Here is a 13412-nt window from a genome sequence, read left to right on the forward strand (position 1 = left end):
ATATCAATGGATATAGGTGATGTGTATATATATATATAGATATATATAGATATATATAGATATATAGATATATATAGATATGCACATGAGTGTGAAAGAAAGAAAAGTTTGACCCCTGGGAAGAGTGAGGCATGGCAGGGAAACCTGTCCCTCCCCTGGACCCCCAGACTGCTCTGCTCCCTCTCCCCTTCCTCAACTGTGGAGCTGCAGCAGCAGCCTGCAAAGGGGGTCAATGTTTTTGGTCCCCACCCAGCTGAGTGGTTCAGTGCCAGGGGCCAGGCTCCCATAGGCTGGATGCTTTGAGAAAGGGCAAGCACAGCATCACTCCCAGGAGACCCTCATGAGGAATTGCTGTCACCAGCCCTTTTGGGACTTAGCAGCATCCACAGAACAGGGAGAGAAAGCAAGCAAGCAAGAAAAACCTGGAATCAGAGTCCCATGGGCAGCAGGTGACCTCCCTCCTCCTCCATGGTGGCTCCCACAGCCCCCATGGCACATGCACTGGCTGGCCATAGGTGAACTGAAGACCCCATGCGCACATCCCCAGGGGGCTACTGTTGTACAGAATAGAAAATAAAGCCATAATGATGCTATGCTTTGGTATGTCACCTTTCCCCCTCTCCAGTCCCCTGAACCTTTACCTTTAAAACTCATAAAAACAAAAGCCCTAGCATGCCCTTCATTATAATCCTTTAACCCTTTCTTTCCTATTGCCCACTCCATCCCATTGCAGCAGAGGGACAGGGGGAGGTGGCCAACAGACTCTCACTAGTTACAGCTTCTGTTGTGCTGACTGGATTCTTGTGAAGGCCTCCTGGTCCAAAGGGAGGTACCGGCCCTGCCTAGAGTCCAGGAAGTACAGTGTGTCCTTCACCACCGTGGGGTCAAAACCCTCCTTGCGCAGAGTCGTCTTCTGGAACTTGTAGGTGCCTGGGTGGAAGCAGCAAGGGTGAAAGTCAGAGGTAGCAGGGAACCATTCACTCCATGGCTGCAGTTCACAGGTACCCGCCCCTGCCTTCCTACTCCCACCCTTTGTAAGATCCTGCCTCACCAAGACTGAAGTGGGGATTGCAGACACTACTACTGCTATGGGGGATCCTTCTCCACACCATGGGGAAGGCTGTCAGGAGCTAGGACCAAATCTGGGATCTTAGTACGGTAAAGCATGAGTCTATTGCCTGACGTAGAAGACTTCTCCCATGAACCAATGCTGTGAAAGACTCTTCAACCTCTTATGTGAGGGCAAGCCTCCCCAGCAAAGGTCAGTGCTATCCTGAGTGGGACTGAGCTGTATTAGCACAGTTCTTCTGACCACCACTAACAGGATCACATGTTGGGGAGTTGGGCTAGTGGGACTGTGCCATAGATCAGACTTGCTGGGAAGCTCAGAACGTGATTCTCAAGACAGCAGAGCCCATCCCTACAGCTCCAGCCTAATTCTGCTGACAGCCATCTTGAGCACATAGCTGTTCAGCCAGCATGCACAGGATACACTGATTCTCTGCCATCCTGCAAGCTCCACCACAGCTAGCGTGCAGGCACGTGGAATGAAGAAAAGCATCCAAAAACCATATTTGGCTGAAAAACCAAGCAGATCAGTAAAGTTCCATTGCAACTTTCAATGGCGAATCCCCAAGCATTAATGAATTACATCTCACAAGTCCATGTGGGGAGGGTCAGAATATCCTAAGTTCATAGATGGGGAAGCTATAGACTGGGAAGTGCAAACACCTCAGCTAAGTCACACAGTGAATCGGTACCAGGAGCAGATCCCAGAAGTCCTGACTTCCTGGGCTTCTTCTCTAATCATAGGAAAGTAGGGCTGGAAAGGACCTCAAAAGGTCATCTAGACCAGACCCCTGCTCAAGGCAGGATCATCCCTGACTAAACCACCCCCGCTAAGTGTCTGTCTAAATGTCTGACATAAGCATCTGATGAATAAGGCTGAGTAAGAGATGAGGTTTTATCAGCAGATCTCCAGGCACTTTACCTAGGAGGTCACTATGGTTCTCTTCCTCTTACTGGAAGGGGAAACTCCCCAGACACCCTTGGAGAACCCAGGGCATCACTCCCACCCCATCTCCCTCCACATTGTGAAAAGGATAGATGAAGCTGCCCTGACACACGTGCCAGGGAGGGCTCACTTGTCTTGTGGACTTCTGGCAGGAACCGCAGGAAAACAGGTTGTGCGTACAAGGGCAGGGCCCTCTTGAGCTCAGTGATGAAGCTCTCCAGGTTGCAGGAATTCTCAGGGTCAGCAATGGCCGCCATGCCCGCCTTCCCCTCCATGCCTGGAACATAGCAGAGGAGGTGATGTAAGGGGCAGGAGGGGTCTGGTGCAATATCACCCCATCCGTTTGGGCCAGCTAAGAACTTCAGCTGGCCGGGGATGCAACTGCCTGAATAGGTGAGGCCAGCAGCCTAAGGATGGACATGACAAACAAGGCATCTCCCCCACATATTCCAGAAGGTGGTGGAGGAGTGCTAGGCCTTCTGTAGCAGGTTCAGAAGTCCAGGCAATGCACACAGCTCCACCAGTCACCTTAACTATATCCATGACAGATACCACTAGGGCTTTCCCCGCACCCCAACACATCCACTGCAGTCTGCCAAAGGTACTTCCATGGCACCACCCTGTCATTAGCCCATCTTCAGAATAGGGCACACCTGCAGGGAGGGCCCAGTCTCTCACTCCTCTACCACTGGCTATGCTTCTGCTGAGGCTGAATGCCAGAGCCCCACAGGGCAAGGGGTGCCAGCGACACCCAGTGGTCACCTCCTGCCCCTAGAGATGCTTCTCACTGAGTTCAAGCCCCTCCTGTCCACTTACACCCACGTCAGGTGGAGTTTAACCAGATGAAAGAGACAGCATCACAGCCACCCACTGGCAGGAAACCAGGTCCAGAACATGGGCTGACATCGACACTCTCTCTCACCTAAGCTATTTCACATACCTACCTCTTGTCTGGGATTTCTGACTCTCCCACCACAGCCACTTCTCTCTGTGAACACTGGTGCTGCGAACCCACCCTTCAGACCCATGCCCCACATCTATCCACAGAAACATAGTTAGCAGCTTCCCCCTCAAAGTCCTGCCCAGTGTACTTCAGACCAGAAGTGGAAGAACCCACTAGTGGCAAGAAGGCAATGCTCCACGGCCCACTTGGTTCTTGGCTTCTCTGCTGAGAAAAGTAAGAAGTGCCAGCTGGGACAGGGGCTTGGGCGATGGGGAGCCACCAAATTTACCACCACATGCAGGATCACAGACAGCTGTCCTGTGCAGGCCCATGGGCAGCTCTGCTACTCTGGGTCCTGTTCACCCCTATACCATGTGAAAGGATCAGTAGGCTGTGGCCTGCAGCAGGGACCTGCCAAAGGGGAAAGAGCTATTGCCACAGCATGAAAGACAGAGGCAGACTGGCAAAAGCAGAGCTGCCCTCTCATCCCAGTTACCTGGCACCTCTACTCCGTAGACAACGACATCAGCCAGGTTGAGGATGCGGCTCAGTGCCCCCTCCACCTCTGTTGTGGAGACATTCTCACCCTTCCAGCGGAAAGTGTCCCCAGTGCGGTCTCGGAAGTACATGTACCCATACATGTCCATCACCAGCACGTCTCCTGGGGAAGCAGAGCAACAAAGGGCAGCAGGAGTTAAAGAGCCTCTGGCACTAGCTCCAGCACTGCCAGGACAGAGCTGGTGTGATGCTCTGCTTTTCTAGATTATTCTCTCCCCAGGGAACCCAACACACACCACATGCATCAGCTGCAACACCCCTTGTTGGCAGCAGGTCACCACCATCCTCGCCATGCCAGCAATGAGGGAAGGGCTATGGCACAGAGAGGGGACTCTGATAGTGGCAAAGCTGCAACCAGAACTAGTCCAGAGCCAACTGGCTCTCTGCTGCCCTGTGCAACCCAGAGAAAGCTGGATCCAGCAGGTAATGCAACATCCTGAGTTTAACTGTGTAGCAGGACTCTCCCACCAGGTTTGCTTTGTGGCCTGGAACCCATCATCTCCCCTTTTGGTGCCTGATATTTCCAGTGGGGATAAGGCTCCTGGCCTGCTCCATGGCTCACATTGTTCACATCAGCCTGAAGGGGAGGCTCAACATCACTAGGCTGGGTGGGCAAAGCTAATAAAGCAATCACCACTGGCAGTCAGGGAATCGGCCAGTGGGGGCCATATGCTACCTCACCAGCTCTTGCCGCCAGGAGGGGCTGCAGGACAGGTTGGGTGCTTCTCTCACCTGTGAGATAGGCAGAATCACCCTTGGAGAATACATTCTGGGTGATCTTCTTGCTGGTGGCTGCCTGGTTCAGGTACCCATCAAAGTGCTGCAGTGGGTTGCTCCTAACAATGCAGCCCACTAACTGCCCTGGTTCCCCTGCCGGTGGGGTGAGAGAGATGGAAAATGTGGTCAGTCATGGCCAGGACACTGCCTTAAACACAGCAGCACACAGAGCTGAGAGCACCTGTTAGGCACAGAGCCAGCCTCCACACAAGCTGGGGCATGGGTGGGAGGGAAGAAATACCTTTGCAAGGATGGGGTCTCTAGCATGCAAGTCTCTCAGTGCTAAGGAGCTGAACTGACAGCCCTGGATACTGGCTCCCCCGTCACAATGGGCTCAGTAAGCTTCCCCCACATCGTCCTCCCAACAGGGCTCATATTTGTTCTGGAGGGATGTGCAAAGGTTGAAGGGAGCTCCATCTGCCTGGTCCATGAAGTACCTGGCCTTGCTGACACAGCTGGCAGAGTGATGAGGCAGTCCCCCCCACAGTAAAGACTGTAGGAACATGGATAACTGGGGCCTGGGCTGAGAACTACTGAACTCATTTCATGCAGGGCACTGGGCAGCTGTGGATTTGTGCCAGAGTCTGGTCTCTGCTGAACTGACGGCTGAAAGGAGACAAACTCGGTCACCCATCTAAACAGAGACTCCTGTGCTGCTGTCCTCTGGGCAGGGGTGCACAGGTCAGGGCAGAGGGATGTACAAGCAGGGATTGGCTCCCCAGGCACCCCTCCATGCCCTCACCTGTTTTACAGCGGATGCAGAGTCCATCTGGGCCACGGATCAGCTCCATGGTGTCCTCGTCCACCCTCACCAAACCGATGGGATAAATACCGGGAAATATCATGCTGTTGAAGCCACAGGAACCAACCTGAAAGAAAAGCGCCTCTGAGATGCAGCTCAATTGCAGCCAGCAAACCTCTCTGCCCAGACTTGTAGCAGCAACCTCCTCCCCCAGAGATGGATCCTGCCTTGGTCTCCAGAAATGCTGGAGGGGTGCTGCTCCACCAACCAGAGAACCTGCCCCAGGTCTCTCTGGATTCCCTGCAAACATTGGGCTGGAGGGCCCACAGGGCTAAAGACACAGCCTTTGTTCCATCCCTGTCCCCGGGATCAGAGGATGCTTCTGACACCAGCTCTCAAGTCTGCTCTCAGCCACCCATCCTGGCTTGGCCTGCCAGAGCAGCTCCTGGAGCAGGGATCATGGAGTTCCCACCAGTAACATGAAGGTCATGTGTCTGAATGAGACCTCCTAACTGTCCTTGGCAACCAAGAGGAGAGGGGGAGCGCCCAGCAGGGCCAGGCAGGAGCAGGGCCTCACATTATTGTCGAAGTTGCCCAGACTGCAGTTGCACTCGGTGGCACCGTAAAACTCAGCAACCTGGGGGATCCCAAACCGAGCCATGAACTCCCTCCAGATGGATGCGCGGAGACCATTCCCCAGTGCCATGCGCACACGGTGCTGCCGCTCTGCCTCCTGGTATGGCTGGTTCAAGAGATAGCGGCAGATTTCCCCGATGTACTGCACAACCTGTGGGAGGGATGGGAAGTGTGACCTGCTGTACCCTTCCACTCTCCGGTCTGCTCAGGGCCCCAGGCTAGTGCCCACCCTCCCATACACTAGGGCACAGACTGGCACCTACAGCCCCATTCTGCAAGTGGGTAGTTGAAAGCACAGTCCAGGGAAAAGACTTGACTGAAGTCACTCTGCAAGTCAGTGGTAGAGCCAAGAATGGGACCTAGATGTCCTGTTGGCCAACTCATGTTTAGTTCCTGCCTCTGGCTCCCATGCAAAAACCAATGGCCTTGGTGTTCCCCACGTCACTCACTACAGATAGTGCTTAGCCTGGACTAACTGCTCTCCCTCCTCAGTGGATCCGAGAGCACTGGCTGCACCAAGCTCCCACTCCCCACTTGGGAGAAACAGAGACCCTGCTTGCAAGGACATCCAAGGCCCCAACCTTCACCAGCCCAAGGATCCTGGACCAGTCCTCCAGACCCCCCACCGCCTCACCGTACAGTTGTACTTCACACAGTCATCCCAGAAGTGCGAGGCTGAGAACTTCTTGCGGATCACCACGGTCATGCCATGCAGCAGGCACTGGCCTATCCCAACGATGTTTCCTGGTAGAGATGGAGCCAGAGAGATTTGCCATCTCATGGGAGATGGCAACTGATGCCAACTGCAACCCAGCTGGAGGGGGAAGGGGTGGGGAATTTCTCATCTTTAATCCCCTTGTTCAAAACAGCATTTCACCTATGGCACCATCACCTGTGGTACTCACAGCCCCACCCCCCCGTGTTAATGCTTTGGTGTGGGATAGCAGCAGCCATCCAGAGGTCTCAGAGTGCCCTACAGAGGCAGGCTGTCCTGTGAGTACCCCACAGAGACTGGCCCTCTCCTACAGTCATAGAAGGAGCCAGCAGATGAGTCAGGAGCAGAACTGAGTCCATGCTAGCAGTGTCCTGGCCTAGCTCCTAGAGCTGAACAGAGAAACAGCCTTGGTGTCAGTTCCTAGTCCTGCAGCATGATACCCAGGGGCCTCGTGAAATCTTTTACGTATATTTGATGGGCAACAGGGACATGGACAGGCCTGATCCTCCTCAGCATACACTGGAGGAAGCAGGGGCAGCTTACAACAGCCATGGCTGCAGCAGGGAATGATGTCTCAAGCACGGGGATGATGCTTTGGTCAAGGGGACAGGCTCTGGAACAGGCGGAGGCATGAGCAGAGGCTCCAGGCATGAAGCCAGGTCTTTACCTGCTGCGTGGTAAAGTGGAAGGCAGTCATACATCACATCGTCTGGCCTCATGCGGAATCCATAGTAAACCAGGCTCGACATGCGAAAGTACCTGGGCAGGGGAGGAAGGGCCATGTCAGCAGCCAGGCCAGAGGGACAGCCCAGAGGCTCTGCACTCACAGGCGACTAGTACTATGTCCCACCCCACCGAGCCTACTTGTCTCTGAGCCCTGCATTCACTCCCCACCTTACCTGCAATGCACCACGATGGCAGCCTTGGGCAAGCCCGTCGTGCCAGAGGTATAGATGTAGAAGAGTTTATCTGGTGGGCAGAGAGAGGAGTCAGTGATACATCCCCAGGTGCTGGGTACTCTGTTTACCAAGGGGCTGGGATCCCAGTCTGATGGGACAAGCCAGGCCCATGAGCACCTGCATGCTCTTCACTTGGTACTTTTACACTTCCTGGCAACTAGCATCACAGCACCACATTTAAAACCATCATCCACATTTGCACAGCGGCGGTTGCCCGCGGCATTCTTACTCAAGCTAAGCAGGTTCAGGCCTGCACTGTCCTTGCAGGAGAGTGCCAAGAAAAGAGTCCCAGGTGCCGGTTCAGCTGGCTAGTGTGTCCCAGAGCATGGCCAGGCTGGCACCACAGCAAGCTCGTGCTAAGCACTATGCCATGCCTTGCGGCAGCAGACGGGTACATGACATTCACAGCAGCTCTTCCCTCCTTATGTCAGCTGGATCTGATTCGCCTCAGATGAACCAGCAACATGTACCAGTGTCCTGGGATTTTCTGCTACCTCTGCAGGAGAGGACAGACTACAGAAACAGAACAAGCAGCTTCCCAAAGGCTCGATAACCCACTGCCTGCTGTGTAACACGTACCGAGGAAGCCCTTCTCCGAGGGGTTTGGCTGGTGCCGGGGCGCTGCCTGGAGGAGGGGGTCCAGGTGTTCTGTTCCTAGGGGAGCAGATTCTTGGTGCCACTCCCCAGAGCAGAAGAGACGCACAGATTTCTTCATGGAGGGCTGCACTTCCCGCATGGCTAGAGAGGAAGCAGAGAGCAGGTCAAGGAAAGAACCGTCATGCTGACATTCCTGGGGAGAGGGTCAGAAAGGGCTCGCAGCACTAATGTGTACATACACACCCAAGCTCATGTTACACTCTTCTCTCCAGGCTCAACCTGTTTTCCACCCACCGAAGAGAACACCTGGCTCAGAGACTAGTTAGTGTTCCCAAGAAGGCTGCACACAGGGTGGGTCTGGAGCAGCAATGCTTGCCCTATGCTCCACAGAGCACTCATGCCATGAAACAGTTTCAGCCCAGCACAAGAGTATCACTCAGGGCAAGCCTGGCTGGGCTCTGCTGGCCCCAGCCCAGGGCTCTGTAGACTCCATAGCCTTTGGACACCACATATACATCAGAAGACCCCACTCCCTGCTTCCTTACTCTCTTGCCCTGCTGCCTCTCAGGTGTAAAAACAGATGTTTGCTGACACTGAGCTGGGAGCTGTGGGACAAACTCACAAAAGCTGGAACTGGACAGCAGAGATCTTGGCAACAGGAGACCAGACAAGGAAGGTGGAAATTGTTCCTTACGAAGGAGTCCCCCTCAGAAGCAGGAAGGCAGCAGCCAGCCGCCACTGTCACATGGACAGGAACTTGCTTTCTGTTGGTCTCCTGTCTGACTCCCCTCTGTGCCCATGCACTCTGGCTGGGTGGGGAAGCGGCACCACTGGCAGAGAGATGTTCACAGGGAGAACTCAGGCTTACCTGGGCCTCTGCTTGTTATCCTTAGCACTGAAGCAGCAGCAGAGCAAGCCCCAGACAGCATTTCCAGCCCTGCCCAGCTCTCCTCCCCACAGACCAAGTAGCAGGATGAGAATCATGCCCCACTGCACACTCAGAGTTGGGCAGCCAGTGGAGACCAGCACCAGTGACAGCTTAGGGGATGCGGACACCTGCTGGTTGGGGACTGGTTGGAGACCCACCAGAAGTGGCCAGACAGCCACCAAGCAATAGCCAACTCTCAGGCCCTGCTTTACACTGACATCATCCCGTTTCAGTGCAGAATCAGACCCTCGGGCACAACTGTCCAGGGCTGGATTTGAACGCAGCCTTGAAAATGATCTCTGCTGTTTCCCTACTTGCCACTTTACAGCAGCTCGGTGTCCCACAGCAGGAGAGACTGCTGTGGCGGCTCTTCCCTGGGGGTCTGTGGTGGGTGTGGGGAAATAATGGAGAGCTGGAAGAACCTGTGACCTACCCACCTGGGATCCCCCCCACAAGACGCTCCTCACCTTCCATCATCTCTGCTCCAAACATCACAGCCTTGGAGTGGGAGATGGTGATGCAGTGCAGCAGGGCTTCCTGGCGCAGGTGGGAGTTGATGAGCGCTGTCTCCACCCCAAGCTTGGCCATCCCTAGCCAGAGACCCACGTACTGGTTGCGGGACTCCATAAACAAGGCCACCACATCGCCAGAGCGGAAGCCCTGCTCGTGCAGGTAGTTAGCCACGCGGTTGGAGTACTCGTCCAGCTGCCGGAAGGTCCAGCTCTCGCCTGTCCCCTGGTAGATCAGCGCAGTCTTCTCCGGGTGCCTGCGGACCGTCTCCTGGAAGATCTTGGGGATGGTGCTCTTCTCCCTCACGTGCCACCACACCTTCCACTTCACCCTCAGCAGGACCAGCCCCGTGCTGCCAACACACCACACACAGGGATTCTCTCCAGTGACCAGCCCCAAAGGCCATCTCACGCATCGCCCTCCCTTGGCCTTTGGGCATGAGGGACACTGCATGGCACGGAGAAAGCAGTGCCCTCGCACCATGTCTGAGGGTGGGAGGATTTGCACAGGGCACTGAGACAACCTGCCCAAGAGGCCTGGAAGCTGGGGCAAGGTTAGGACACAGCTCCCCTCCCTGCCTCAGCCTGGAGTGCTGCCACAAGGAGTGCTCCTTGGCCCAAATGAGCAGCTCTGCCATCTCAGGGCACTTAACACTCCACAATAAGCCCAGGGGCCCCTGTTCCTCCCTAAGCCCCTCACCCGCCCCCAAGCTGGCTCATCTCCAAGTCTGTCACATTTCCTGAGCTCTCCCGGCACCAGTCATAGCACCAGGTCCAGGGGACAAACTGCATGCCATGATAGTGTTTTGCAGGCTGGGCTGGAGTCCAAGGTCAAAGCCAGCTGCTAGACCTCAGCAGAAATGCTTTCTCCCTCTGGGAGCCTCTGCCAGGGATTGCAGAGTCCAAAAGAGTGACTCTTCCCCCAGCTTTACAGGGACAACCCTTGTCCTCAGCTGAGCTGCCTGATGGTAACCTCAGCTGGGGCTGAGCCTTCAACCAGAGCCTGGCAGGAGGGTGCAGCCAGCTCTGCAACAGCTTAGCCCCACAGGTTGCAACCCCAACCTGAGCTGCCCCCAGCTCCCCCTCCATAAGTCTGTGCTGCCTGCCAATGTGCCCAGGACACTTACGTGACATCTCTCCTTATCGTCTTGGTGAATACGATGGGAAATTTCCACCCCCGGGAGCTCAACAGGAGAATGAAGAGGACAGTGAACACCAGCACCCAGGAGAGCTCCAGGAACCTGCTGAAGAGCAGGAACAGCCCAGTGACGGCAGCCAAACGCATCATGGTGACCTGGCGGGGACAAAGCAGAAGAGCCAGGGATCAGTGGCCTTCTCCTGACAGATCCTACAGGATGAGTGTTAGTGGGTGCCCCACAGACAGTGAACCCGCCTTGCCAAGGCTCGAGACGGGCTCTGGGGAGAGCAACACAATCCACCTTTTGCTTCAGTCACCCTGGCAAGCAGCACAGCAGTAAAGACCAGCAGGATTCAGCCTCTGCATGGCACCCAGGGGGCTCCCCAGTGACCTGGCAATTGCTGGCTGGCTGCTGTCCACTGTGTCTGCGCAACCTCCTCACTCCCCTGAGTTTGTCACCAGACAGGGACAGGGTGCGCCTCCTGACAAGATGTTCTCAGCAGCCTTGGACAAGTCACTCTACCCATCTGCCTCAGTTTCCCCACTGGGCAAATGGGGAGAACAGGTAGGGGACCACTGCATGGATTAACCAGACGATGCCTGGGGAGTCCCAGATCAATTCAACAATCACCTTTACCCCACCATGCAGGTCAGCGCTCCTCTTCACACCACAGTTCCTGACACCCCTTTAACTCAGAGAGTGTGTGAGCATGGAGGGGAACTGCGTGTGCCATGACTGTGGCAATGGAGGGGATTTGGGTGGGGGGGACTTGGCCTCTTCTGACCCCAGCCCCATGTGCTTGCCTTAACTTTAAGTTTTGCGGAAACCAGGAACAAGGGCAGGAAACAAACCCTTTGAACTGTGTAAATATTTGTGTGGTTGAGGCAGCCCAGCACCTTCCCAGCACAGCCTGGCAAGGGGACACAGCCAGTGCAGTCCTAGGAAGCAGAGCAGGGGTGGGGTCCCCAAGATCCCCATCACCCCTGAGAGTGGGAAAGGGGCTGGGGGCTGCTGGGAGAGTGCTAGGCACTGCCCACTGGGGCCAGCAGAGCAGGGATCAGCCGCATGATCCCCTAGAGATGCAGCACAGAGCTCAGGTCAGTCTCAAGCACAGGTCCAGTCACAGCCCACCCCACTCTCCCCAGCTGAGCCATGCAGGGGCGAGGGGGCGAGCTGCATGCACATCCCCCTGCCCCAGCGTGGGACAGGGAGGCAGCTCCTAGGGATGGCTGGCCCTTGGGCAGGCACTTGGCAAAGGATCTTTCCACATAGCAGCCTCAGGTGCAGAGGCCAGGGCAGCCCCCCTCCCCACACAGGCAGCCAGCAAAAGGAAGGAAATCAGCAGGCGTTTCCTTTCCCTTCTCAGGAATGAATGCAACATCCGGCACCTTGGCCCCTAGCAATCGGGGGATCAGGAGACCCTGGACAGCACCAGGCTGCTGCTGCAGGGCGAAGCCTGAGAGGGCTTTCTAGGCTCCAGGACATGCCCATCTTTGCCAGAGGTCCTTGGGGCCAGAGCACATTGGTTCCCATGCAGCGAGAACTGCAGGCCCCAGAGATACAGCGCTTGCTGCACACAGGCTCGAACGCTGGGGCCCAACCATGGCACGCTCCCTCATGGACACGTCGGATGCCAGGAACCTGGTACAGAGCCAGCCAGCCTTGTGCCTTGGCTGAAGCTCCCTCCTCACTCCGCTGAGGGCACCCCCGCTCTCCAGGCCCCACTCACCCTCCGTCTGGTCCTGCTGTTGGGTCAGCCCACGGCTCCGACACCCCCGGCCACGCGCCTCTGGGGCGCCAGACCAACAGCAGGGCGAGGCAGTGGTCCTGGCAGGGGAAGGACCAGGACTGCTGGGTTCACATCCAGCTCTTCCACTGACTTGCTGCAAGACACCCACTCCGTGCCTCAGTTTCCCTGTCACCACACTGCAGATACAGCCCGACCTGCAGCAGAGTTCAGCACTTGAACTGCCACAGCACCAAGGGGCTGCAGTCAGGACCTGGGTCCTTTTGTGCCAGGTGCTGTACAGACTCACTTGAAGCGGACAGAAATTACAGCACGCCTATGTGCCCCCCCAGCCAGGCCCCTGACAGCTGAGGCCTTCAGCATCCCACCTGCCCCGAGTACTAGCACTCCTGGCCTGGACCCAGGAGGGGGGAAGGGACAGGGGATCACCAGCAGGGTGGGGGCTATAGCGCTGAGCCTGAGTCAATGGAGTACCATGGCCTCCTGGCAGCCCTACCCACACAAAAGGCACGAGGGCCACAACAGGCGGAGAGCGCGGCCCTGCGCCCCACAGGGCAGAGCCCAGCCGCCGGAGGCGTTGCACCCAGCAGGGCTCCCTCCTGCTTGCTCTGCATTAGGAATTCAGATCTTGTCCAGCTGCATCAGCACAAGGGAAGCAAGGCCCATTGCTCGGCTGGGAGGCTGCCCCGCAGGCAGGAGCTACAGTGGAGACTCAGGCTCTGGTTTTAGTGCACCTGAGGCCTGCGCTGACTGCAGAGGTGCCAGGAGCTGCCTGGGTCCTGGCACTGCGTGCCATTTGCCTCGCTGAACAGCCCCTTGAGGCCAGATGCCGATGAGCGACCTCCTCCCCACCCCAAAACAGCCCCCAGAGCCCAGGCGCCCAAGGCCCGGCGGCACGCACCCGCCAGGAGCTAGCGCAGCAGGCCCCGCTCCTGCCTCCACCAAGCGCCCTGCTCGCCCTCGCTGCCGGGCAGGTAGAGCAGGGCAGGATTATCCAGGGCCCTCTCCCCTCCTGCTGCCTGACCATGAGGGGGGAGGCTCAGCAGGGCCCGGGCCACACTGGCTGGGCAGGGCTGGGGGGCAGCTGCAGGCTGCTGTCCTCCCCCGCGGTGCTGCCCGGGCACAGCTGGCACCAGCGCGAGACCCGG

General features: G+C 56.7%; 1 protein-coding gene across 1 annotated transcript; it reads right to left on the bottom strand.

Annotated features, from left to right (window-relative positions):
- Window positions 1-66: 66 nt before the first annotated feature.
- Window positions 67-10753, bottom strand: SLC27A4 (solute carrier family 27 member 4). The gene is made up of 12 exons (XM_019510560.1): window positions 10506-10753; window positions 9337-9731; window positions 7924-8082; window positions 7285-7354; window positions 7053-7144; window positions 6305-6414; window positions 5612-5821; window positions 5035-5161; window positions 4248-4385; window positions 3454-3618; window positions 2145-2291; window positions 67-930 (listed from the first exon to the last, which is right to left on the bottom strand). The coding sequence occupies exons 1-12, from the start codon at window positions 10664-10666 to the stop codon at window positions 773-775; spliced, it is 1932 nt and encodes a 643-aa protein (XP_019366105.1). The 5' UTR covers window positions 10667-10753; the 3' UTR covers window positions 67-772.
- Window positions 10754-13412: the final 2659 nt, after the last annotated feature.

This window comes from Gavialis gangeticus, unplaced genomic scaffold (genome assembly GCF_001723915.1).
Source record: "Gavialis gangeticus isolate Ggan-Ray unplaced genomic scaffold, GavGan_comp1, whole genome shotgun sequence".
Lineage (NCBI taxonomy): Eukaryota > Metazoa > Chordata > Crocodylia > Gavialidae > Gavialis > Gavialis gangeticus.

Excerpts from the sequence above, each read along its gene's own strand:
- SLC27A4 (XM_019510560.1), bottom strand. The coding sequence starts at position 10,666 with ATGATGCGTTTGGCTGCCGTCACTGGGCTGTTCCTGCTCTTCAGCAGG. Across the intron at positions 3,619-4,247 it reads TGATTCTGCCTATCTCACAG|GAGACGTGCTGGTGATGGAC; the intron begins GTGAGAGAAGCA and ends CTGCTTCCCCAG. Across the intron at positions 2,292-3,453 it reads CTACGGAGTAGAGGTGCCAG|GCATGGAGGGGAAGGCGGGC; the intron begins GTAACTGGGATG and ends GCTATGTTCCAG.